We start from the raw sequence: 23,738 nt of genomic DNA, 5'->3' as shown, positions 1-23,738 counted from the left end.
ATGTGCATTCCTCCTTTCTTCTGTACTCCAGCATGTGTCCGTAGCAGCCCCTGCAGCCTTCTCGGAATCACAGAACAGCTGAGGTCAGAAGGGACCTCTGGAGATCATCCAGTGCAACCCTCTCGCTCAAAGCAGGGTCAGCTTGCCCAGGACTGTGTCTAGTTGGGTTTTGAATGTCTCTAAGGATGGAAATTCTACAACCCCCCTATGCAACCTGTTCCAGGGCTCAGCCACCCTTGCAGTAAAGGAGTTTTCTCATGTTCAGACGTAATTTCTCCTCACCTTACAAGAAAAGTAGTAATAATTGGAAAACAAGATGGGAAGGTGGTTCAGAAAAAAAATCCACCTGATTAAATGACTTATTAATAAGATTATTAGACAGTAGCTTCACAGCTAAGCTGCCCAAATGTGTTCGCTTTTTTTTTTTTAAAGAAATAGGACTGCAAAGAGATCTTACATGAAGTCTACGGGACACCAAAGCAAGTACTGGCTAGGTTATCTGATTGATGTAATCAGAAACAGGTAAGTCACAACACTACCTCTCCCCCCCCCAGTTTATTTCTTTAAAGACCACATTTCAAGGTGTTTTTGGAATCCAGCTTGTTATCATCAAGTTCAGGATAAAAACTTCTGCACATCCAAGCAGATACAAATGGAAACTCTCCATAGAAATATGAAGTACAGTGGGACTGTCTCAAGGCTCTTGCACTTTTACTTTGGGATTAATTTCACTAGGGTGCTGCAGAAGAGGAGTTGGAGCACCCTCATAAGCAGCTCACTTTGACCAAAGGAAAAAAATAAACATGCAGCAATTCAAACACTGTTTAAGAAATGACAGGCCTAACAAAGAAATTTAAGGCATTTACTAGATGAAACCGGTACAAGCAGAGGATAAAGTTCTAAGGTAAATTATTAAAAGAGGCCTAACAGCACCAGTTACAAATAGCTGTGGTGCAGAGAGCTGTATTGTTCTTAAGCAATTAAAAAGGCATAAAGAAGATAATTAAGCAAAAAGAATGTTTACTTTAATGAGAGAGGACCGTATTTTGGGCAATGTTTGAAAGAAAATGGAAAGTCCAATCACCAAAAATGTACATTCATGCATTAAGCTCTGACTGACTCATGGCAGCATTGTGGCTGAAGTCCTGCGCTGAAAAGAGACTTCAGCAAGACAAAACATCATGTACTATTCACCAGTCAAGAGTGTCTGCCCACAGTAACCACACATACTCTCTACCATTTACGGTAAAGATTTCCATGCAGTTTATCTGTGAGTAGAGATGAGACACACTGCAACAGGGCGATTCTTCAGGAGGACGCCTAACTCGCAAACCTCTGCTCCCGTGGTATTTCAGAAGGATTCGCTGTGCCCATACATGGGATATCGCGCCCATTACAGCAGCACGCTGGCAGTCTCAAACCCTTTTCAAATTATGTCAAGTGGCAATCTGGAAACTGGAGATCACGAACCTGTCTTGAGCTCCTTACAGACTCCAGCCCACACACTTCAATAATCCTGAACAAGCGTAGCATTATATCATGTGGTAGAATATCTAGTTTTTAGCAGACAGCACAATCTTAGGTATGTCGTTTGAGAAGCAGGGGGGGAAGGAAAAAAAAAAATCTAACAGCAAGAGTTAATGAACTCAACCCAGATTTCACTTCAGAGTCAACATTTAAAACAACCAATATAAAAGCAGTATAAGTCCAATTTGTAAAGTGAGACAGGACTTTTTCCCTCTCCATCCTCCACAAGCATAGCCAGGCGTTCTGACCAAAAACTCCCTCTGCAGGCAAACCTTGAGTCTTTGATCAAACACAGGCAGAAGACTTGCCACTGGATGGGTTATAGACACCAGCCTGCCTGATTGTTGGCTCCGGGGACTCCCTGCTACTACTGAATTAAAGCATCGCACTGTCGTCAGAACGCACATCCTCTCACTATCCCTGTAATGAAAGATCATGACAGTTACACAGAAGTGAGAAAACAAAACACTGAGAAACTAAACAATTTGTCCCCTGTCACAAAGTCTGTAGCAGAGCCTGGAAATCAGTTCAGATGCTTAATGCAGAGACTGCAGTCTCAGAGCTTTCTCTTTCAGTAAAAGTATATTAGAAAAGGAGGAAGAAAAGCTGACCTTGTGCATTTTTCTTGTCCAAAAGCAAACTGCATACAAATTGATAAGTCATGTGCAGATGGTGACAGAAGAACCTTAAGGCTATTTATAAATGCTTCCACTCTGATACATCTTTACTGACAGTACACACAGAAGGCAGAACAGCACTAGCCCTTCTCTTTTCCATCAGTGAAGGGTATAAATAAAGCTTCATCCCTGATTAGGGAGACAAAAAGAGGAGCAGCATCCCAACTAATCTGTTGAAATACACTGTCATGCAAGTCTCTTTACAAGTCAAACACCACAGAAGCTTTAAGTCCTCTAAATTCTGCTTCGTCTGGAAAGAAGAACAAAGAAATAAGAACAAGTTCAAGGGGGAGGGGGAGAAAAGTAAAAAAAAAATAAAACAACCACACACTAAAAAAGCAGTCAACAGAAAAACAGGAAAAAACCTTAAAAAGTGTATTCTAGTGTTTGCTTCACAGCCAGACTGGTACTATGGTCAACACAGCACTTATAGCCAGAGAGAAAACAAGCACTTTGCAGCATACTGAATTCTTCCTTACAATAAAACCAGAACAAATGCTTGCAGCACTGCAGAGTGCTTTAAGAGTCTTTTAAAAGCAATGCAAAGGCGAAACAAAGTCTCTAGTGAGATAGAGCTGAGCTGTGGGTGTCTGTGCTGCTCATATAAAAGCAACAGACAGCCATTGACAATATCTGATCTGCAGGCTTTTGATTCAGTTTCAACCTGCTGCAGAAGTAGCGGGCACCTAGCAGGAAATGCAGATGTTCTGGAGGAAAAGCATGAACTAAATAAAGCATTCAGGTTTTGTCACCATAGCTACGTAGTATCACCACTGCAAGGCTCGGCCCTCGCCCTCAGCAGATGCCTTGCTATCTGCTGGGCTGTGGAGATGGCTCAGGCCTCCACAGCGTGGAGGGAGCTGGGGCAATCCCACTCCATAATTCAGCCACCTCAGGCCCACTGGGTACTCGTAACTACTAGAAAAAGTAAAGTGCGTCAGACCAAACAAGGAGAATATCAGGAGTTTTTGCCAGCTTTTACTGTGTAACAGATGCATAGGACAAGACGAGGGGTGGGAGAGTGTTCTCAGGTGGGATGGAGGGAGGACAGTAAAAGGAATGCTTAGGACTTCCCACCATCCTGGAAGAAAGGGTCAAGTTGATAGAGAGACCTAGACATCTCCTCCCAGGCAAGCTCCTCTGCCTACCAAACGCACTTGACTTGCATCTCTGCAGTGTCCAAACACAGAAGGGATGAAGACAGAGAGCAGCTAGGATGAAGAAGGCAACTCGGGCTGGAAGAGATGGACAAAGGGCATGAGGTGCGAGGCTCCTCTGATTAAAATAAGGCAGAAGGAAAAGTAGGAGATTCTGACTCCAGATCTCATACAGAGGATGGAAAGAGAACTCAAAAGGGAGTTGTTCTGCTAATGAAGCATAAGATTTCAAGCTATCAATATCCTTAGGACAAGAAAAGAGAAACAACTGCTACACTCCTTTTCCCTGGGGGACAACACTAAGTGCAGCTGAGAGGCTTATCACAAACCTCAAATGATTTCTGCTGGATGCTTTAGAGGACTGGCTGCCTGTCTAGATGGACCACTGGATTTACTCCATTTGGGCAATTCCCAAGCTCATAAAAAAGGCTGTGTTTTGAGTCAGCATTCACAAATCAAACACCACATGTAGATCAGGACATTGTTCCCTGGGGCACGCGGGTACGACATGAAACACACATCAGTCTGAAGTGCTGGGCCATAAGCAGTAGCCACGTCAGTCCCAGCAGAACGGCCAAGACACCGGCTGTGCTGAGTGCAGTTTGAAGCAATGCCTTATGTAATGCTTTCTGAAAGCTGTTAAAGCAAGTTAATGCTTTTTGAAACACATGGAAATAGCTTATTTCATAATCGGTATGGGGCCAGATAAGCTAAAATAGTCTCCTATGAGTGGGATTGGAGGGGGTCGGCCTCCTCCTCGGCGGTGGGGGGCCGAGGGGAGCCCCGCCGGAGGCAGCAGCAGACGGAGCTCGGACAGACAGCACCACCTGCCGCCACCGCCCGGCACGCAGCCGGCACCGAGCGAGGACGCCCGCGTCCCCAGCACCGCACCGGGCCGCGGCAGAGGTGAGCCTACGGGGCAAGAAAGCGAGTCCAGGCTGGAGCTGCAGCTCCTCGCAGCCATCCACGCAGGAGCCGGGAGCCCACGGGCAGCACAGACTTTCCTGCGGATGCACAACTGCTGCCGTTTGTAGCATGAAGTGCAGCCGTAAAATGCTTTGAAATTGTTGACCTTTTCACTAGCCACAAACTGCAACAGCACCATGACCACACAGAGGACACAGCGCAGCGCACAACCCCCCGGTTTAGCGATAACACCCGTATTACAAGCAGACCTGATGACACTCCTGACAGGAGAAAGGGAAGCTGACTCAGTTTGCCCACAGTGCCCCACAGCTCTTCACCCACACTAACCTCCTAACCCTGTGTAGCACAAAAACCAGAAAAATAAGCTTGAAACAAGACAGCATCATTTCATATTTGAGGTCTGATCTTTCGCCAACAGCTGAAGACAAAGAAGAGAGAGCAATCCCGTGCTGAGGGCTGGGGAGCACTACGGCACCTGCCTGCTTCCCTTTCAATGAGGCAGCAGGACTCCGGTCAGGATTTCCCACATGCTAGAATCACATCCTCGCTGCTGCTAAACGGGCATCACCAAATTGGCTGCTATGCACAGCGTAACTGCTGCCCTGACTATTCAACTTTCAAAAGTAGAGACTGTTCAAACTATTGTAGTAAGTGACAGCAACAAAAAACCAAACCAAAACCAAACAAAAACCACAACCCTCTCCTTCTACCCAGAAAGTGCTACTCCTATTTCTACCACAGCCCTGTTGTGAAAGTGGGCACCAGTCACTTTGCTCCAATATCCCTGCAACTCTGCATTTCGGGGGAAGAAGGAGACAAGTGGGATTGAAGCAAATAAATTCAGAGCAGAGGCTGATGAGGAAGGACAGCAAAACCTGAGAACTCAGTACTTCACATCATAGAAAGCTTGGGCAAGGAATTAGTTAACTGAGTGTTCTCACTTGCAAAACCCGCATCAATGTTATGGTGCCATTTTAAATTTAATGTCTTGTGAGCTTTGCCTTTAGGTTTAAAAGCTTCTCGGAGCACAAGCAACAATGCAAGAACCAACTCTTGATAGAGTAGTGACTGCAACCCATGCAGGTTTTAGTGTATCTCAGGAAAATACCAGTGTTAAAGATCTTTCAAAGTCTTATAAGGTTCATAAGCACAGCCTCCCTTTCTAACACGATCCTATATCTTTACAGGATACTTAGAATGAAGCTCTCCCCTGGCATTATGCAAGCTGAGCATTTGTTGCACCTATAGATTTTGCCCATTCTTTTAGAGTCAGTTGGGAGACTCACCTCTCAATAAGTCTGAGAGTGGAGGACCACAATCCTCTGGAATTGTGTAGTCACCTTTCCCGATGTTTTCAAATAATTTATAGATATTATCCCCTTCAAAGGGGTATAGACCCGTTGTAATGTTGTATCTGTAAAGGCAGAAGGAGAAGCTGTATGAGAAAAAGCACACAGAACAGGTGTTCAGTTCTTATATGACTATGTAAACCAAAAGAAGCCAAGAGGAAACTAAAAGATGAGTATTTGACAGTATTTGGAATGCCTCTTTAAACTTAGCCTTCCTTTATCACAGCCTCTTCATTCACATGAGTCAAAACCACCAAGACATCTCCCTGACAGGCTGGGATGGAAGAAACTTAAAAATAAATACTAGAGATATTTGTGGTTTCTATTATTACAGTAGCTGTGCATCTCGGATGCTGAGAAATGACTGGCAGAGTTACCCACTGAGAGTAAAGGTAACTTTCTTTAGAATTACAAGCACTTTGGGGAACATACGCCTATCCAAAGGAGGGACCAACACACATATACCCTCCCTGCTCCCCCCAACAACACACAGAAGAGCAGCGATGACAGCAGATGCACAAGACTGAACTATTTGGGGGCTTGTAATTTTTTATTGCAATTCCTGGATGCTGCACGGGCACTTACAGTGTGACCCCTGCGGACCAGATGTCTACTTTAAAGCCTGAAAAGGTGTCAAGGCCATTGGCAATTTCTGGTGGCTGGAATGCTGGCGACCCTTGGCTCGTTCTGCACGTGTCATCCTCTGCAAACGGATGCAATGCCTGCAGCAGAAGACACCCATTAGTTTTAAACTTTCAAGGCAGACAAATTGTAACTGTTAGAAAAGTTTCACCTGGGGAAAAAAGGGGAAGACACTGCTACTGAAAATCTACTTACGTATCATAAGCACGTGCCACTACAATAACTACATGCCATCAGTGACGATTCTTGCACTACTAGCTAAGACAGCCTTCATATAATAAGGAGGATAAGGTTACGTAGCTTATCGCCATTTCACCACACTTTTGGGTTTGTCTAAGACTGATGTCTTCCTCTATGTGCTTCCCAGATGGAAGTTTTGTACTGTTAACGAAAGTGTTTTGCCAATTACAATAAATATTCAGTGTCACTTTAGAGCACTCTGGAAGTTTAACAGAACAAAAGCCTAAATGCACAATAAATCAATCGACACCACAAAGGTGACCTAAATCTAGAATGTCACGCTTCCCACATTCCTGACTTTGCCGCAGTTCTCACATACCTCTGCTACGCCTAAATCAGATATTTTTAGTGTCCCATTGGTTGTTAGCAGGAGGTTCCCCGGTTTTATATCCTTGTGGACAATCCCTTGGCTGTGCAAGTATTCTAAGCCATCTATAAGCTGACAAAAGTACCTGCAGAAAGAGTTAAGAGGAAAAAAGTCAAGCACTTCCATAGACTAAGACCATGTGAACTACTAACAATACATAAAGCAAAGAGTGCTGTTATGGGAAACAAGTCGGAAATACATTTACGTTTGATGCTTAGGAACTTAAGATTGAACTGTGGTGTATACGAAATGGTACTAATCTTCTGACAAAGTCAGAAGTTACCTGCTAGAGCTCTGCACCAGTGTGCTAACCACTTCAGACTCTGGGCTCCTCCACACCAAAGCCCTCTTCACAAGTCTGCATATTTTGTAAGTGCTGAGCACCATGCTGGCACAGACCCAACAGTTAATTCTGACATCTGCTTTAGCCTAGGCTAAGTTAAGCTAGCAAAAGATGCTCTTTCAGTGGCATAGCTTTCTCTAACAGGGGGTGGGGGAAAAAAGTTTCCTTTAGCTAGCAGAAAGGAGTGTTTTGCTGGTACAGCTTACTGGCTGAACAAAGGTAACATGGATATGGTCAGAAACTATGGGCAGGCCATTACTGTAATGTAGGAAGCATTGTGCATTGACAGCCTGGCAACAACTGTGCATGCACGTCTTATCTCATAATATCCAGAAATAATACTTGACTTAATGTGCCTGTATTTCACTTAGGCTATTTGTAATCTCAGACACTTTTTTTAAACAAAATGAGAATACGACCATAAAAATATGTAGTTATCACAGATCTGCTGGTCTGCACTGATTTGATACACATGACAATCTTCTTGCATCTATTTCCAGAATTCTAAGGTTCCTTTATTTGCAGAATGAAAGGGGCTTCAGATTATCCTGTCTACTGACTAAACAAGCTAACAGATCATGCTGGATATTGCCAATCCTTAATCCATCCAAAGACCTTTAATCTCTTTTCTGACACTGAACTGTATGGCTTGCCTCCATTTAAGGCAGGGCAAGTCCTCGTGAATTCCTTCACTGCGCCCATCTTTGATGAACGGCAGAGCTGCAGCAAAGGGGCCAGGAAGGATTGTCATGCATCTCATGCAGGAAAACAAAAGTAACAGAAAATTCAACAGAAAGATGGTTTTTTTTGTCCCTGAATCTAAGGGCTATCCCTACCACCACTTCATTATGGTTTTTCCCACGGATGTAAAAGATGCAGTTATTACACAAAGCCAGTTTTTCTTTAAAGTGCAGCCAGCAGTCTAAGCAACAGAGTAGAACGTGCTCTTGAATTCAAGAAAGCTCAGTGGTGAGAGGCTAATACAGTCTAAGAAACAAAACTGTACTTACCCGTGAGCCTGAAAAACTGGAAACCTCTTTTCTGGGACACTGTCCAGCATTTCCTGCATCCCACACACACAGTACTCCATCACCATATACGTGAAGGCAGAGTTAAGGAAGCTTCAAGGGTAAACGCTTCTCAGGCAAACGCGGTGTGAGGACTGCAGCCCTGTTCCAGTGCAACTGGAGAGCTGCTGCACAGGCAGTCCTGTTACCTGGTATACACACACTGGAGAGGTAGAGCCTGAGCTGTGCCACAGCTCCTGAGGTAGCTACCGTCCTCCAACTGTCTAATAGGAGGAGGCAAGGAACCCACAAGAAAATTCTTCTGCTTAACAACCAGCTGCAACTCCATGATCAGACCTGAAACAGGATATGAACTCCACAGAAATTAAGTTGGAGATCTCACAAGCATGACAGAAATAGGATAATACTCTGAAGCAGCAACAAGAAGTTAGGGAACCCCTGGCAGAAGAGCCATAGGCTGTAGCATATTCTCCCAATGCCCTGGCTATTCTGCACTTGACGTAACAGTGAGCTCCCATCACCTTCCCCAAAGTTTGTTATTCTTCATTTCCTGTTTCAAAATGATATGGCTGTATGCACTGTTTAACAGCTGCTGCTTACCCCCATCCCCACGGTAGTATTTCAGTAGCAGGAGAAAGGATCCCGAGAGAGCTGGGAAGCTTTTTTGAAACTGCATGGATAAAAAAAGTTACAACAGAACGCCAAGAACTGGTGGCACTTTTTAGCACTTGTTCCCTTGCAGCATACTCTAGTTTTCATCTCCTTAAGCTTTAATGTTGGGGCCAAACAATGGAAACTACATAACTGCCTAAAGCAATAATTGCCTCTGTTTTCCTCCTCTCCCTGGGCTTTTAAAGGCAGACTGTGTGCTGAGGGGCTTGCAAGAACAGACCCTGAGACATCTGGTGGCTTTGCCAAGGGAGTGCACCTTCAAGATAAAGAGCGGAGAAAAGCATGGCTGTCAGGCAGCCCACGTTCTCCATTAACACAAAGCATTTCTTTGGTCACTCTAATTATTCCTGGCAGATGCCTTCTTAACCTAAGCCTAAAATAAGTTGCTTATATCCCAGGATGCCATCTTAACTCTTAAGGCAGGAGAGGCTAAAGAGATGACCTGCGCTTTAAGTGGGATCTGTGCTAAAGATTGTGTTGCCCTTTTGTAGCACGTTCTATCGAGGAGCTCAAAACACTGTCTGAACTCATTAAATTTGTGCTACGTTCCCCATATGAGCTGCTCTTCAGAGGGACACTAAAGCACTATGAGATGTTATGATGGGCACAATGCCACCTAGTAAATCAGTAGAAGCAAGAATAGCAGAAAGAGCTCCCAAAATTCATTCCTACCATTTCTTACTCTGGAAGAAATCTGTGAACTACTTATATCACAGTGACGTGGAAGACATCAACTCTCCCACCTTCAAGAGAGCAATACTAACAGTAGATTATATAGACCAGCTCCTGGGAAGCAAAACCCAGCTCTCGTTCTCACCTACAAAGGACAGCCTGATTTTGGTTTCATTTGCTGCCAGACTGTTTTTCATCCCTTCTTTTGTAACTGATCCATCTCTGGTTGATCAGCCAGATTAAAGTACAGACTTTCAGGCTGAAGCAGATCTATTACAGGCACCCCAAGAAGACTGAGGCTCTCAATTCTTCTAATCAATAGGGTTCTGCTCCCACGCACAACTGCACATACTGGTAACAGAAGCTGAGAGAGGGTGCCAGCTGGGATGCGGCTTATTGAACTGGGTTTATTTTCTGCCTGGATTAGTTCTCCATTCATCACCAGCTCTGCGTTCACAGCCACAGCAGGTTATCAAAGCAGCCATTAAATTCTAAATGTAGTTGATATTTTTAATCCAGTCATCACAGCTTTCCCTTTACCAAAGAAAATCACTGAAGGCTTTGACTAGGCAGGTAAGTTGTTAAAACACTATCTTCCCAAGTATAAACATGGCTGAAGCCTGCAGTTCACTTCTATCAGCAACAGAGAACTCAGGTGAGAACAGAATCCTTCCTTCTTCCAGAGGCCCAATTTCAAATGCCACAATGGCCATTCTGGAAGTTAGGACTGTTTTTATTAGTAAGGAGGAAGTTGACATCCCTCCCCTACACCCCAGTCAACTTCCACCTGGCATTTGCTTCCTGCAAGGCACTAATACAGGCACTTGCACGACTACACAGTGAAATGAGTAAGGGAAATGACCTACAGAGAAGCCAGCCTGAAAGAGAAAGTTACTTTTCAGCTGGATCTGTTCCCAAACCTGTTTACCATGCAGCTGCACAAGCGTTTGTGCTGCCACATCCTCAGACACACTGCACAGGCACCAGCGGTGCCAATGAGAATCTGGAGAAAGGTTAAGCAAGAACATGATCATGGATGAATTCCCACTCCCAGCCCCAGTGACACCACCACATTTCTCCCGGTATTGCCACTCACATGCACAGAATAAGCAGGAATAGAAACAAACTTTCTAAGAGTGTAGAAGCCGAGAAAGATAAAAATAGTGAAGTTAATCCATACTTGCAAGGGAAAAGTATTAAAAAACAAATTGTTCTTTTTCAAACACTACTGTTCAGAAAGCAAAGCAAGGAACATCCATCCTGGCTTAGAGAGATCACATTTCTGAATGACCATTTTGGGTTGTCATCACCTGTTACCAACACATGAGGTCTCTCTCGGGCTCTTTTTCCCCATGCTTCTCCTTCAGCATCCCAGCTTCTCATTAATTAAATGGTATCTTTCTATAGAGTGTAATTGAATTACAGTCCCTTCGGTCTGTTAAGGCTACAAAACACGAGAAAAAGTTGTTGTGCTTTTTTTTATACTAATGACTTGGTGGCAGAGTATTTGATCTAATTAAAGCACACAATTAAATTACCCATTTTATGAAGTATTGTAAGCGGAAGACAGTATTTGGAAAACATTGTCAAAAATAAAAGCAACCACTTACAACACATACTACAACAGATCAGCTCAATAAGCTTACAAACTGGTTCAAGTCAAAGTGCACTCAGCGGCAGACTCATTAGAAACCATCCAGCTACTCACTTGCACTTCACTTGCAAGTTAAAGCATGTAATTACACTGGCTAGCATCTGTGCATGCTCGGGGGGGACAGTGCACTGTAGAATAACATGTTAAAGTCTGAAAGACGCACTGAGATCACAAGCCACAGATTTGATTCAAGAGCTCAACAGTTTAGTCCCAAAAAGCTGAGCTGTGGATCTCACAGGAGCAAGATGATGTTAAACTCTCATGACTGTTTCAAGCTTTGGGTCACTTAAAGCACTATCACAAGGGACTGTCACACAAACAACACAACAGAGGAGGCTTGGGCAGGCTCAGGAGTTCATCTTATCTTGTTAAGGACAACCAGCAGCAAAGCATACCAACTGCCCACAGAAAAGGCAGCACTGCAGCAGTACAGACCCTCCAAAGGGAAGGAGAGAGTTGCAGGCGTCCAGATGCCAGTGAATGAGTAGATTTTTTTTCTTCTTTTGAGGGAAATAAAAAAGATACCTAAACCACTGCCAAGGACTTAAAGGAAAAAGCATTACAAAAATTGATTTCACATAGCATAGACAATAAAAGGTCCCTCTTCAGGGAAAAAGAAGCACTAACATATACCACAGCTAGGACAAGAGGTTAGAAATGACAGATCCGCAGCTTTTTTCATCCCTGAGTTGCTGAAGGTCACACAATAAAACACAGTATTTGAGGGTCAGTTCTCCCCTAGCCCAGCCCTGCATCTGTAACCTGGGGACAATATTTCGTTTCCTAACTGGGAAGCCAGGAAACTTAAGAAAGTATACTTGTGTGGAAAGTATTCCAGACATGCAGTATGTTTAACACCAGTGAAAGCAATTTTAAGCTTAAGAAACATTCAAAAGGGCCTTAACAAAAGCAGAACTATAATGATTCAGCACTATAGCAGAGAACAATGGGAATTCAAACCTTATTAACAACCCTGTGAAAAAAGGATATATTTTCTGCTTCTCTTCATTGTATAATACATCTACCAACTGGATAACATTTTTGTGCCGTAATCGTCGCAGGAGCTGAATTTCCCTGCAGGAAGAGAAAAGAAAAAAAGTTATGTTTAAAAAGCCTATTTCCTTACTATGGAATGAAATTAATGTTTTCTAGATCACATAGATTTTAAAGACACTTCAAACCGTATTAGTCCCAGCTGCTTCAACTAAGACTATACCTATGCATGCTTTTTGACAGAAGGTCTTGTGTGTTCTTGAATTCGTTAGTCCAAGGTTAGACCATGAAAATACTTACTGACTAGGTCACTGACTAGGACTGTAAACAAGTACCCTTTCAGTTAACACTACACAGCCAGTCAGTTCTCTCTGGGCAGGAATTTTAGTCCGTTGGTAAATAACAGCAGAACTATTCTCAAGGAGCAACCTACCTTTAGTGCCAGACATGAAATTGGTTCTAAGAATGCCCTGTGCCAATGCTTTGGTGCCCTTCAACACAGGCTGTGTTACTTCTGCTAATATAAAGTTTTATTCTGCACTCCAATGTAAGCGGTATTCCGGTTTTACCCACAAAATCTGTGCAGTGCTGCCCTTTAGCTATTTGACTGGTCAACAGTAGGATGTTGACAGCCAAACAGCCCCATCCAAAGTGAGCAGGAACAAGACAATGGCAAGCTTGATCAGAAGTAGTGCATCATGCTGAGCCAACCCACAGAAAACAACTCCTGGAGAGATCCTGCTGGACCCTCAGACACCAGGCTGTGTGGAAAGAGAAAGCAACCTGAGGACACACTCTGCAAACCCCCTGCCTCCACAAGCAGCGCTGGCACTGGACTTGCGAGGGCCTGGTGCAGCAAGCCAACCCTCCTCCTGCCAGCCATACAAGAGGGGTTTACAGTGTCCCCTGCGGTCCCCTTCTCAGCTCACAGCCTTTCCTATGGCCCTGGGTGAGTTGCCTCACCATTCCCAGTTAAAGCTAGTGCTGACTAAAGGAAAGGTATAATTGGAACTGAAACGCTGCCCTATCAACTGCTCAGGCAAGTCAAAGCCTATCCTGATTTGCTCCGCATGTCAAAGATGCAGCTTTATCAGCTTCCCTCCAATTAAAGCTGTTCAAACAATGCTGGACTGTTGGGAGCTTAGCCCACTATCAGTCTCTTCAGTTAAACCCCTAAAGATGCACTACATTTGTGATTACCATAATATCTAGGACAGTCACTTCCAAGACAAACCTTTTATGTTTGCACTTCGAGCTTCTTTATACCTAAGTGTCATCTGTAGTTACAAGAGCAGAAATAAACTTGCTTGGGCTTCCAGTCTTCATACTTCAGGGTATGTTTTTAATCAGCATCGTGACCAGGAACAACCCCCACAGATGTCGGTGTAACGCAGCATCGTGCAGTTAGGTGCGCTCCTGTTGTCACAGGCAGGCAGCGCCCGGTGCCAAACGTGGCAGAGTGGTTAACATGCTATATAGCCCATTTCAGCACAAATTCTGTTATTTAGTTGGGAAGCAACTTGAATATTAGTTACTTGCCAAAAAAAGAAATAAAAAGGTTTCTATACCTAACAAGCAATTCCTTCTGATAGTTGTATTGTAAATGGATAGAAGTCATTTAAACAAATATAAAAACATCAGAAACTGGCTAACCTACTTAAGACATGAACAAATGAAACTAAATTGATTTTTTATTATACCACAAGAAATTCATCCGAAAAGGGGCTGTTCAGCAGAACCTGATTTTCTACAGAACGTAGAAACTACAGAAAAACCAGGAGAGGTACCTCACTAGTAAAAAGAGACAAGTGCATTACCAGAAGCACTGCATCTTGCATGATGCACCCGGTCTGCAGCCAGAAAAGGGACGACAGCCAACGCTGCCAAAGGGGCAGCGAGTCGCCAACGTTCCCAACCCGAGAAGCCCTGCACCAAAAGCTTCCTGTGGCCAGGAGACGAGCGCGATGGATGTCAGAGCTGAGGGACAGAGGAACTCACAGCGAAGTTCACTGACAACAGCCCCCCAGCAGTCTCATCAGCCCCTTGCAGAGCTGGCCTTGGCTGGGTCCCAGCAACCCCAAACTCTGCCTCAGCACCTCTCCGGCTCACCTCCTCGCTCCCGATGAGAGCTGTCTGGAGACCTCCCACCGCAACGCAACCCTGCTCCCTGCTGCACGAACCACACCGAGAGCTGCTCGGAAGCCATGCACAGTTTAACAGCTACAGGCTGCCCACCCCTGAGCACCACCAAATACAAAATACAACAAGCTGTTCGGTGTCAGGGTTGCAGGCCAAAGACCCCTGAGCTGGCCAGTCCATTAGTGTGATCAGTTTAAGTGTCTTTACAGTAAAGTTAGTACAGAAATCATCCTGAAGACGTATCAAATTCCTCACATGCAGTAGCCAACTATTGAGGCAGTTTCGTAATGGCCTTTATTCAAGCTATAACTTCCAGGAGAATTCAGAAATGAAGCGACCAATGTAGGAATTGCAACATTCGTCTCAAGAATGAGTCGAAAACAGGAGTTACAGCTAGTAACTCCATTTCTTCCAAACTTCAGTCCTAACTTAACTTGACTGAACAGTTCAGAGATCTGAATTGAATCCTCTGTTTGTGGAGAATAAATAATGTAAAGCTGAGTGAGGAGACATCTTCCCTTGGCTATGAAAATGGACCCTTGTATGTCATCTCATATCAGCTGTTTTGATCTTTGTCTCTTGGGATTTTGTACTGTGCTCCAAACCACATTTTAGTATCTTTTGCATTAAAATCAGCCTGCAAAATCCCACTGGATGCCAGCTATGAAGAGAAACAGGAGGATCAGGACAGTCAGGTCAGGGTGGTTCTGTCAGTGTCTGGAAGTGCAGATACTGCTCCTCACCTTTGTTCTTCTGTTCCTCGATTCTGGGCTTGTGCTAAACTATACCTAAACTCTTCTTCCCAGCTTCTTTCTCTTGCCATTTGGTAAGTTGCTTTAAGAAGCATGGTTACATTTCAACAGCCAGGACTCTTGAAAGCAGCATTACAAGGAATTCAGAGCACAGCTTCGGAAGCAAGAGCCTCTGCCCAAACACATGACACACTGAGCTCAGAAAGCCACTCACCCCTTGCCTGCACAATTAGCCAGCCTCTAATAACAGGCTGTGGCCAGTACAAAGGCGTGTTGATGCATCACATCTGATTAACAAACCAGTAACTGCTCCTTCGAAAGGCTCATAAGTTGCAAGCAGGCTTTTAAAGATCTTTTAAGGATCCCTGACCAGCAGTATTACTTCACACCAAAGTTTAGGCCAGACACTCTTCCTTTATCATATATGGCTTTAAAAAAAATTGCGATAGCTAAACAGAAACCTAGGATAACAAGGCAAAGCTCAGCAGAGTGTTTAGTTCAAATGGCAGACAGATTTGCAAAGTGATGCAGCCACTCTAATTATAGTAATGACCAAAAGGCTGAAGTGGATTAAATTAGCATAGAAACTGCAGCCAGCATTAGTGTAGGTCTAAGAAGTTTCTGCATAATGAAGGGAGACGGGCTGAGTGCTCAGACCAAGCCGGCAAGAGAGGGAGTGAACACACATTCTTATTTAAATAAGACTACTTTGCTGTGAAGGCAAAGCAAGCTTCCAATATTAGGAACATATTTGAAATCCTGATCCTAGCAGCTTATTCCCTGTAATATGGCTTGAAAGCACAAATACTAATTCCTGCCACCTTTAACAGACTAATAAATATTTCATATTCCTGTAATGATTTTTTTTTTTTCCCAAGAGGACTTCGTGAACCAATCTAAAATGCCAGTGAAGTGCACCCACCTCTGGGGCAGAGGCCAAGCAGCCCATTTCCCAGAGGAAAGATTACTTCTATTTTTAGCTACTCTTGCATTCTAGAATGACTGAGGAACAGAGACAGCCAGACCACAGTCACCTCCAATTCCATTTTGGTTTTCAAACTTCACCGAGCAAGTGAACATAGGTGCTCACCTCATCAGAAGGTGCCCAAATTTACATTTTTCAAAGTTAACAACAAAAAAGCCACCCCAGCCCACTGCTTTCTTTGCAATTTGCCTGCACAATAGTGTTTCAATTGACAGCAATGGGAGAGAGATGTGCATGCCTACAGTTTGCTGCCTTTCCTCTAACCAAGGCAAGGTGGCTTCCTGCCTTTCCCATACTAGCCTAGTGAATCTGCTCAGATTTTCAGGATACCTTCTGAGCTGCTGCAACTTTGCCTCCTTTCCTTGCTACCTCTAAAATTTAACACGAAATTTAAATCACAACAGTTGCTTTTGAGATCAGACCTCTCCCCAACGCAGAGGGAAAGGGAGAATCCCAGCAAGGGAGCTAGGCTGTGCTCTCTGCAATGTGGTAATCGCTTCCGTACCCACCCTACTCAACACCACTATTATGTGGCCAGAATAGTCTCCATCATGGAATTCTGTTCCTAGTTTTCCACACTAGAAAGCCCTCAAGTGTGTGACAAGACAGACTGTCAGAGTTCGGGGCCCATTTCAAAGTATAGCTATCTTGGAGGAAGAACAGAAGAGAAAAGAAAAGAGAAGATCTTCTAACTCAAAGGTTTCTATGTGGTTCCGTCAGACTCATTAAGCTCATCCTGACAGATTAAGACTTACCCCTAGCAAGGTACCTTGCTTTGGCAAGTAACAGAGTGGTGGTGGTGTATATAGCAAAGCTACCAACTTGTACCATGTGCCACACGATTTTGGAAGATGCCAAGGACAGCCTGGAAAGATGACATTCTTCCCTGGACCATTCTGGTAAAAGCACATCTCCACCATGAAATTTAGCATTCTTTCTACAGTTTGTTTCAAGCCTGTTTTATCAAAGCCATTCTTGCTTAAACAAAAATGAGCAGTACAGCCAAAAGATTCATTCCCTTCCTTTGGTTGACAAGGTTCCTCCACAGGCCTAAGCTTTTAGGATTTTACTGGAGACACATGAGGGTGAATCTTTTCCATACTACCTACCAGGTCAGATCATGTGTCAGAAATGAGGGTTTGCAGCAGGTCTGCAGTGAGAGCCTTCAGCCTGGAAGAAGCTTACCCTCACCCACTCCTTTACCCTTCAGCACACAACCGTGGCCCATCTGAAGCTCTCCACGGCACATGATCCTGAGGAACGAGGCACAAGGAACTGGCACACCTCCACTGCAGAGCTGGTGCCACAGCGAAGGGCTGGGAGACGTGCACAGAGAACAGCTCCATATGCCAGTTCTGGCACGTACTATAAATCCACTAACACCATTCTTGCTAATTGCTACAAAGGACTCAAGAATCATTCATTTGGTCTTTACGCAACTGAACAACTACACTATGTATTTATTTAGATGGATTTTGTAATCCCGTATAGCCAAAGCAAATTTTAATTACAAGTTAGTATCCCCGATACGCCACAAAGCAGATTAACTTATTTAAGGTTTAGCTTGTGAACAGCTTTTTCCTGCTTATTTCACCAAAAAAATAGCCCTCCACTTGCAAGGATGCAACTTGTCATTTTCATCCACATGAGAAGCTGCACCTCTTCGCTCGCACCAGTGATATTTCAGATAAGAGACTGAGCAGAGCCCTTCACTATTTCCTTCTTCAAACTAAGCTTTACACATCTGAATGTACATCTGACACGGGGAGGAGCTGACATCTTTATGTGTTGATGAATCCAGTGCTGACCTGCACCTTTCAGGTTTTAGTATCCAAACGGTTCTTCTCCAGGCATTATCCAAAATAACGTTGCGAGCATTATAGCATCTCCACCACGTTCCCACTGCCTCTCCCTCCCCTAGGGCCACAACATGTCAAGATACAGAAACATCCACTGTGGTCACCACACTTCTTTCTTTACGTGCGCCAGAAGCCCCCAAGACGTTAAACGCTGCAGGTGTGGATCACAACATACCCTGTGCCATGAAACACAGCAATCTGAACCCTGACAGCTCCCACCTTGCGGAAGCTGTTGCCTCTCACAGCAACAGGCAGGCCAGCCCTCGCAGGCAGGCCCCTGCTCCAGAATTGTGCGTGTGAGCCCAAGGGGCTGCCACAGGAGGGGAAGATCGCAGCGTTACTTTTTCTCTTGACTAGTTCCAGGCCTTCCTCCACATCACACTCCTAGCAGGGACATCTGACGTTACAAGCCCTATATCCACCACAGCGCAGCTACCTGCGCTCTTCTAGGGATTACCGTTTCCAACATTGCACCACTGAACCCAAGCAGATATCCAGCTTAGCAAAGAAAGTAACAGAACCACCCGGTTACGTACGGCAGACCTTTTCGGTTGGGAGTGAGGGACAGGAAATCAGATGAGTCAGCTTTAGCCCATCTTCGTCTAAAGCACACGCCTCTGCAGCTTGCAACAAGTCCTTCCTTCAGCAGAACTGTCCGTGTTTTGAGGTGCAAGACTCTTGATTTGCAGACCCAAGGAGCAAATTGTCAAAGTACAGGCCTACTACACATTTTAAACCTCTGAGGAATTCTAATGAGCATATATTCAAATCTAAGTAATCACTGAGTGTGGTAAGTACAGTACAAGACACTTGGGATATGCACAGAAAGTCCCAAACACTTAATTAAAATGTGAGGCTATTAGCACACAGTTTAATAAAACTTGTGCTGCTAGAGACAAATAGTCTTCCAAATTTTTTTTCATCTTTTTGGCAACCCTACTAAACTCATTTTTTGTATTAAATGGAAGCAGTAATTAGCCATAGTACTGTCTGGTTGACTAAGCCACCCAACCTTTCTCTAAAGTGACTGAAGAGAAAACAAGGATTCCCTAGACTGATTTAGGGAAATGTGTGTCTGATGAGTTTAAACCCTCAACACCCTCACCAGGCCCTTAAGGGCTCATTTTTCAGGGGCAGAACTGGAGTATTTTGGGGTAGAGAAGAAACATTCAGTTTTATATAATAAGTCTCAAACATATTTCAGTCATAATTTCTAGGCCCCCAGAACTCTGTTACTGCACCAAGAGACAGGGCTGGGGCAACGAGCCCACGCATGCAGGACAGGGCTGCAGTCTCGAAGACTGGCAAGGAGGAACACAAAAATGGCATTAACAGTTAGAGCTCCCCGAGTTGTAACACCAGCCCCACGTATCCAGGGTCCCAAAGCACGGCACAGACCTGTACGATCCTCTGCGGCTCATCCCTGTTATGCTCTCCCTTGCTGTCATTACTCCCTCTACATTACTTGCTCATGTAATTACCCAAGGGCCAACAGTCTAGGAACTGTTTTCTAGGGAATTTCTCTGATGACACACTATCAATGCAAGTTTCATCTTCACCACAGCAGCAGCAGTACCGAGGCATCCTGTGATAATGGCAGAGGCACAAGCCCATTATAATAATTCAATTACATCTCTGTCAAACAAACCAAGTCGCATATGTAGCTTTTTCCTGTATAGTAAGAAACGCTGGAGATCACGTTAGTAGGAACAGGCCCCATCTTTGCAGTTAAGAGAAAACTGTACCACAAGGTATTTTGAGACTGAAATAGCAAATGGTGTCACTTCCAAGAGATAAGCACTTTTAAACCAAGCTTGAACACACGCCTAATTGCTCAGACTCTCTGCCAGTGCACTTTCAACACGTTTGCAGCACTATATGTAGAAATTAACCCCCAGAAAGCAGACTAATAGTTAAGACATTATGCAGTGATTCTACAGCAAAGAAAACCATTCATTAGGGAGTCAGAAGACTCTCACTCCTGACCATTTCATTTACCATGAATGCAAATGCTTTGGAAGAGCCTTCTACTTGCCCATACCACTGGGAGCACTGGCAGGGGGAGGGAGCACCAAGCGGTGGTCTAGTTCTGGTGGCAGATGAAGAGATTTTTAATCTCAAAGGGCAGCAACTCAAGTCGGGATGTTTACAAAGATTAGACAACTAATCACACTCATCTCTCACACGTACTGAGCTGCAGACATCCTTGTATAGATAAGGACGCAAACGGGACTGGAAGCAGGCCTCACTGTAACACAGGAATTACATATTTACTTATTACTGCACTTAGTAGCTTTCAAGAAAGAAAGTAGAACCTATTGGTGCGATTCAGTCCACAATCTGATTTTCTGCTGTTCTATTGCACGTGAGTAGTTTGCCGGGTATAAACCACTCAGCAAAGCTGCTCAAATGCAGTCATAGAAAGTGAAATTTTAATGGAGTCTGGCCAAGCAATGGTTTGCTCCCCCCATCCATACTGACCAGTCAAACCATACAGGTTTGATGACGTATCTCACCACAACAGGTTTATTCAGAGCAGAGACAGCTTTCGCTGCCTGTTGCAGTAGTGCCAAAGGGTTTTGATAAGGTCAGATTTCCATGGGTACCACAAAAATACGACATTTTGCCTTAAAAAAATTCACCTCTGAGGAAGCAGGTAAAGCAAACGAATAAGTGGACAAAGGGAAAAGGACAAGGTGACAAAAATAGGAACTTGAACTAAAGTAAACTCTTGTTACAAGACAACATCTAAAATCTGCCTCAGTGTTTTGAAGCAGGTGCAGCTGAGCCAGAAAAACATCCACAGCAAAACAGAGCAGTGCTTGGCTAGTCTGCTTTAATAACTAACCTTAATGAAACCAAACAAGACATTCACAGACAGGCTCTGTGCATGAATAAAACTTCTGCAGAGTTCACTTCAGGACACAGGACCATTACCACGGCTCTGATATCAGGAAACTCTTCTGTTATTTGGCAAGTCCTTTTTCACTAAGGGGGGGGAAATTTAAAATTAAATTTTCACTAAGGTGGGAACAATCTCCCCCTCTTCAGTAGAAGCTCTTAATATAAGTCAAGGAGGGGGCAAGGGTGGAAAGGAGCACTCATGCCTTTAGCAGAAAAACAAGAAACATTTTATTACATATTAACCAACAGTTTACTCCGATTCTGAACTTGAGCCAGCGAAGGAGAGAAAGGGAGGTCCCGGCATTAGGGTTTGTGACTATCGCGTGTAGCTAAGTCTGTCACTGAAGGTTAGAAGGCAAACTTAAACAGCTCACTAACAGAAGCCCCAAGTACAGGATGTGAAATATCTCGCAGCTGAGCTCGGAAACTCAAACCAAACCGAGAAACAGAAACAAGACCCTGCTAGGTCAGGGCTCTACACTCAGCACGCCACAGCTAAAAACGCAATACAAGTGTCTTCTAAACATCTCACAAGTTTTTCCTCCCACTACGAGATAAACCCTTGCAAATAGTTTGTTTTGGCTGCAGAAGGCTCCCCTTCACAGCAGATAAACAACTATCTCACAGGGTTGTGACAAACAGCTTGCTGTGGAAAACACAGCTGGCTGCGAGGTCCCCGCAAGCAGAGCGCAGCCCCAAGAAAAGGGAAAGTTTCATACACCCAGTCCTACACCAGGCTTCTCCCACAGTTAATTTTAATTAGTTACTTGTGCCCTGACTAATCAGTATGTAACTGGCACCTCGAAAGCTTCCAAGCACAGATCTTGAGTCACTGGGGGGAAAAAAAAAAGTTGAGAACCCTTGTCCCCATTTTACAGCTGCAGAAATCAACTGAAGAGAGCCTTGAATTACTTCCCAAACTCATTAGTCAGAAGTGAAAACAAGAATAAACCCCAAGACTTCCTATGCCCATTGGGTGCATAATACATTGGATGACGTTCCAGGCACCTACTACTCGGGTGGGAGCAATAATTACCATCCCAAAGAGCTCAGACCCACGCGCCCCTAGATGGGAACACAAATAACGCAGACCACAACGGCACAGTGTATTTCTGCACTCTCAGGTGCACCACCTCTCACCTCTCCTAGCCGACAGCACCACAGTTTACCTCTTCAACATGAAAACTTAAAGAGGAATTTCTTAAGAAATACTATTTTACTCTTTAAGCAATACTATTAAAACAGCAGCGTGTGTTACGGGCTGTCTGTTCAGACAGACCTGCCTCCCTCGCCCTCGAGAACCAGCTCCCTCCCCTGCTCCCAACCTTTGGGCAGCATTTGGAAGAAGCACCCTCCACAAGAGCGCTGGCTGTAGTTCAATGGTAAAGAGATTCCTGACTACCTACGGTTTAGGAAGCACCTCCATAGCAGAAAGCCAAGTTGTTGGTTAAAATGATACAGACCTTCAGCTGGAAAATAATGACAAAGTTGAACCCCTCAGTTCCCAGCTACCGGAAATATTTACTCACTTTTTCACATTTGCCTCCCCATTGGGAATTCTGCGTAGCTTCTTCTTCTTCAATATTTTCACAGCTCTCCTACAGAGGGTTTCAGAGTCCAACATCTCCTTGACTTTGCCGTAAGACCCTTCACCAAGTAAGTCTCCCATCAGGTATTTGCCAATGAGCTTGGCCCTTTTCCGTCGCGGCTGGTAGATGACCTCCGTAGAGTCAATGCGATGGATAAAAGTGTCCATCCCCACAGACATCAGCTCGCTTTCTGCAAACATACCCAGCTGCTGTGGCTCCTGCATATCCATCCTGGATTAAGTTCCTTAACCTGTTTTCCTTAAGCGCTCAGGGTTTTAATCCTGTTTGTTAGTTTCCAACACTCCCTTTTACTCCTTCTTGAAAAAAAATATCCAGAAGATTGTACAAACATGAATAAAAAAAAAAACCAAAACCAAAAAACCTATGAGCTGCTTCCAGCTCAGTTGGATGCTAAAAGATCCAGGCCTGGCTCCAGTAACACAACGTCTTTTAAAAAGAATATATATCTTTGACCAGATACACTCAGTTTGGGACTTGCTTTGCTTCCGAACTGGTCCCACTGTTAGGGTTCTTTCAAGTCAACTTGGCCTTTAACTTGGCCCAGTTTGATTCTTAAGTGCTAGGTCATCCTCTGGGACTTTAGGCCACCACATAAAAACAGACAACTGCCGAGTCTCTTTCGTGACTTTCCATTCCTAGTAGATCATAGTCACCAACTCCAAACCGGATGGCAGGCGAAGCGTTTCTGCCCTGCTGTCCTCACCATCCAGGTGTGAGCACGGATGAGTTTTTTTTCAGCCGTTTGGAAGCTGGAACCAAGTTTCTTTGAAGCAGTTTTCAGAAACAATTCTAACGTCTTCGCTTTTCACGCCTACAAAAGTTTGAGGCCTTCGGTGCCTATCAAGATCTCCCAGGGGCATCCTTCAACCACTTGGATTCCGCCTGGCACATGATGTGTCACCACCACTGCTCCAGGTGTCAGCCGGTGTCAGACAACGCAAAAACTACTAGAGCTTTACCGACCCACCTTAAAACGGGAACAAGCAGGAGGAAGTAATTCTCTCTGCCCAGTACCCAAAACACCCCATTCCCTTTCCAACACGGGAAGGTCAACGAGGAGATGCCAACCTCGCCCCGGCCCCCCCCGCTCTCCTTCCCCCCCCTGCCACAGGTGTCCGTCGGGGTGGGGAGAAAAACAACGGACGCTGCAGCCGCCCCGGGGAAAGCAGGGAAGGGCCGAAAAGGGGATAAAACACTTGAAGTGCAACCAAACTAGGGATGGAGCCAGGAGGGGAGGGACC

The 23,738-nt window shown here is 44.5% G+C and overlaps 1 protein-coding gene across 1 annotated transcript in view; it reads right to left on the bottom strand.

Moving 5' to 3' along the window:
* STK11 (serine/threonine kinase 11) overlaps nucleotides 1-23,026 on the bottom strand; it is a 43,114-nt gene extending 20,088 nt beyond the window's left edge. Inside the window, exons 1-6 of the mRNA XM_009581632.1 lie at nucleotides 22,417-23,026; nucleotides 12,246-12,329; nucleotides 8,240-8,329; nucleotides 6,839-6,971; nucleotides 6,223-6,359; nucleotides 5,575-5,702 (exon numbers count right to left, since the gene is read on the bottom strand). Of these exons, the coding sequence (XP_009579927.1) occupies nucleotides 5,575-5,702; nucleotides 6,223-6,359; nucleotides 6,839-6,971; nucleotides 8,240-8,329; nucleotides 12,246-12,329; nucleotides 22,417-22,706 (862 nt within the window). The 5' untranslated portion in view covers nucleotides 22,707-23,026. The remainder of the gene's footprint in view (nucleotides 1-5,574; nucleotides 5,703-6,222; nucleotides 6,360-6,838; nucleotides 6,972-8,239; nucleotides 8,330-12,245; nucleotides 12,330-22,416) is intronic.
* Between the last annotated feature and the right edge of the window lie 712 nt (nucleotides 23,027-23,738).

The sequence above is a fragment of the Fulmarus glacialis genome, unplaced genomic scaffold (genome assembly GCF_000690835.1).
Source record: "Fulmarus glacialis isolate BGI_N327 unplaced genomic scaffold, ASM69083v1 scaffold23117, whole genome shotgun sequence".
NCBI lineage: Eukaryota > Metazoa > Chordata > Aves > Procellariiformes > Procellariidae > Fulmarus > Fulmarus glacialis.
The sequence above is the reverse complement of the archived record's forward strand: the minus strand, read 5'-3'. Positions and strand labels throughout refer to the sequence as shown.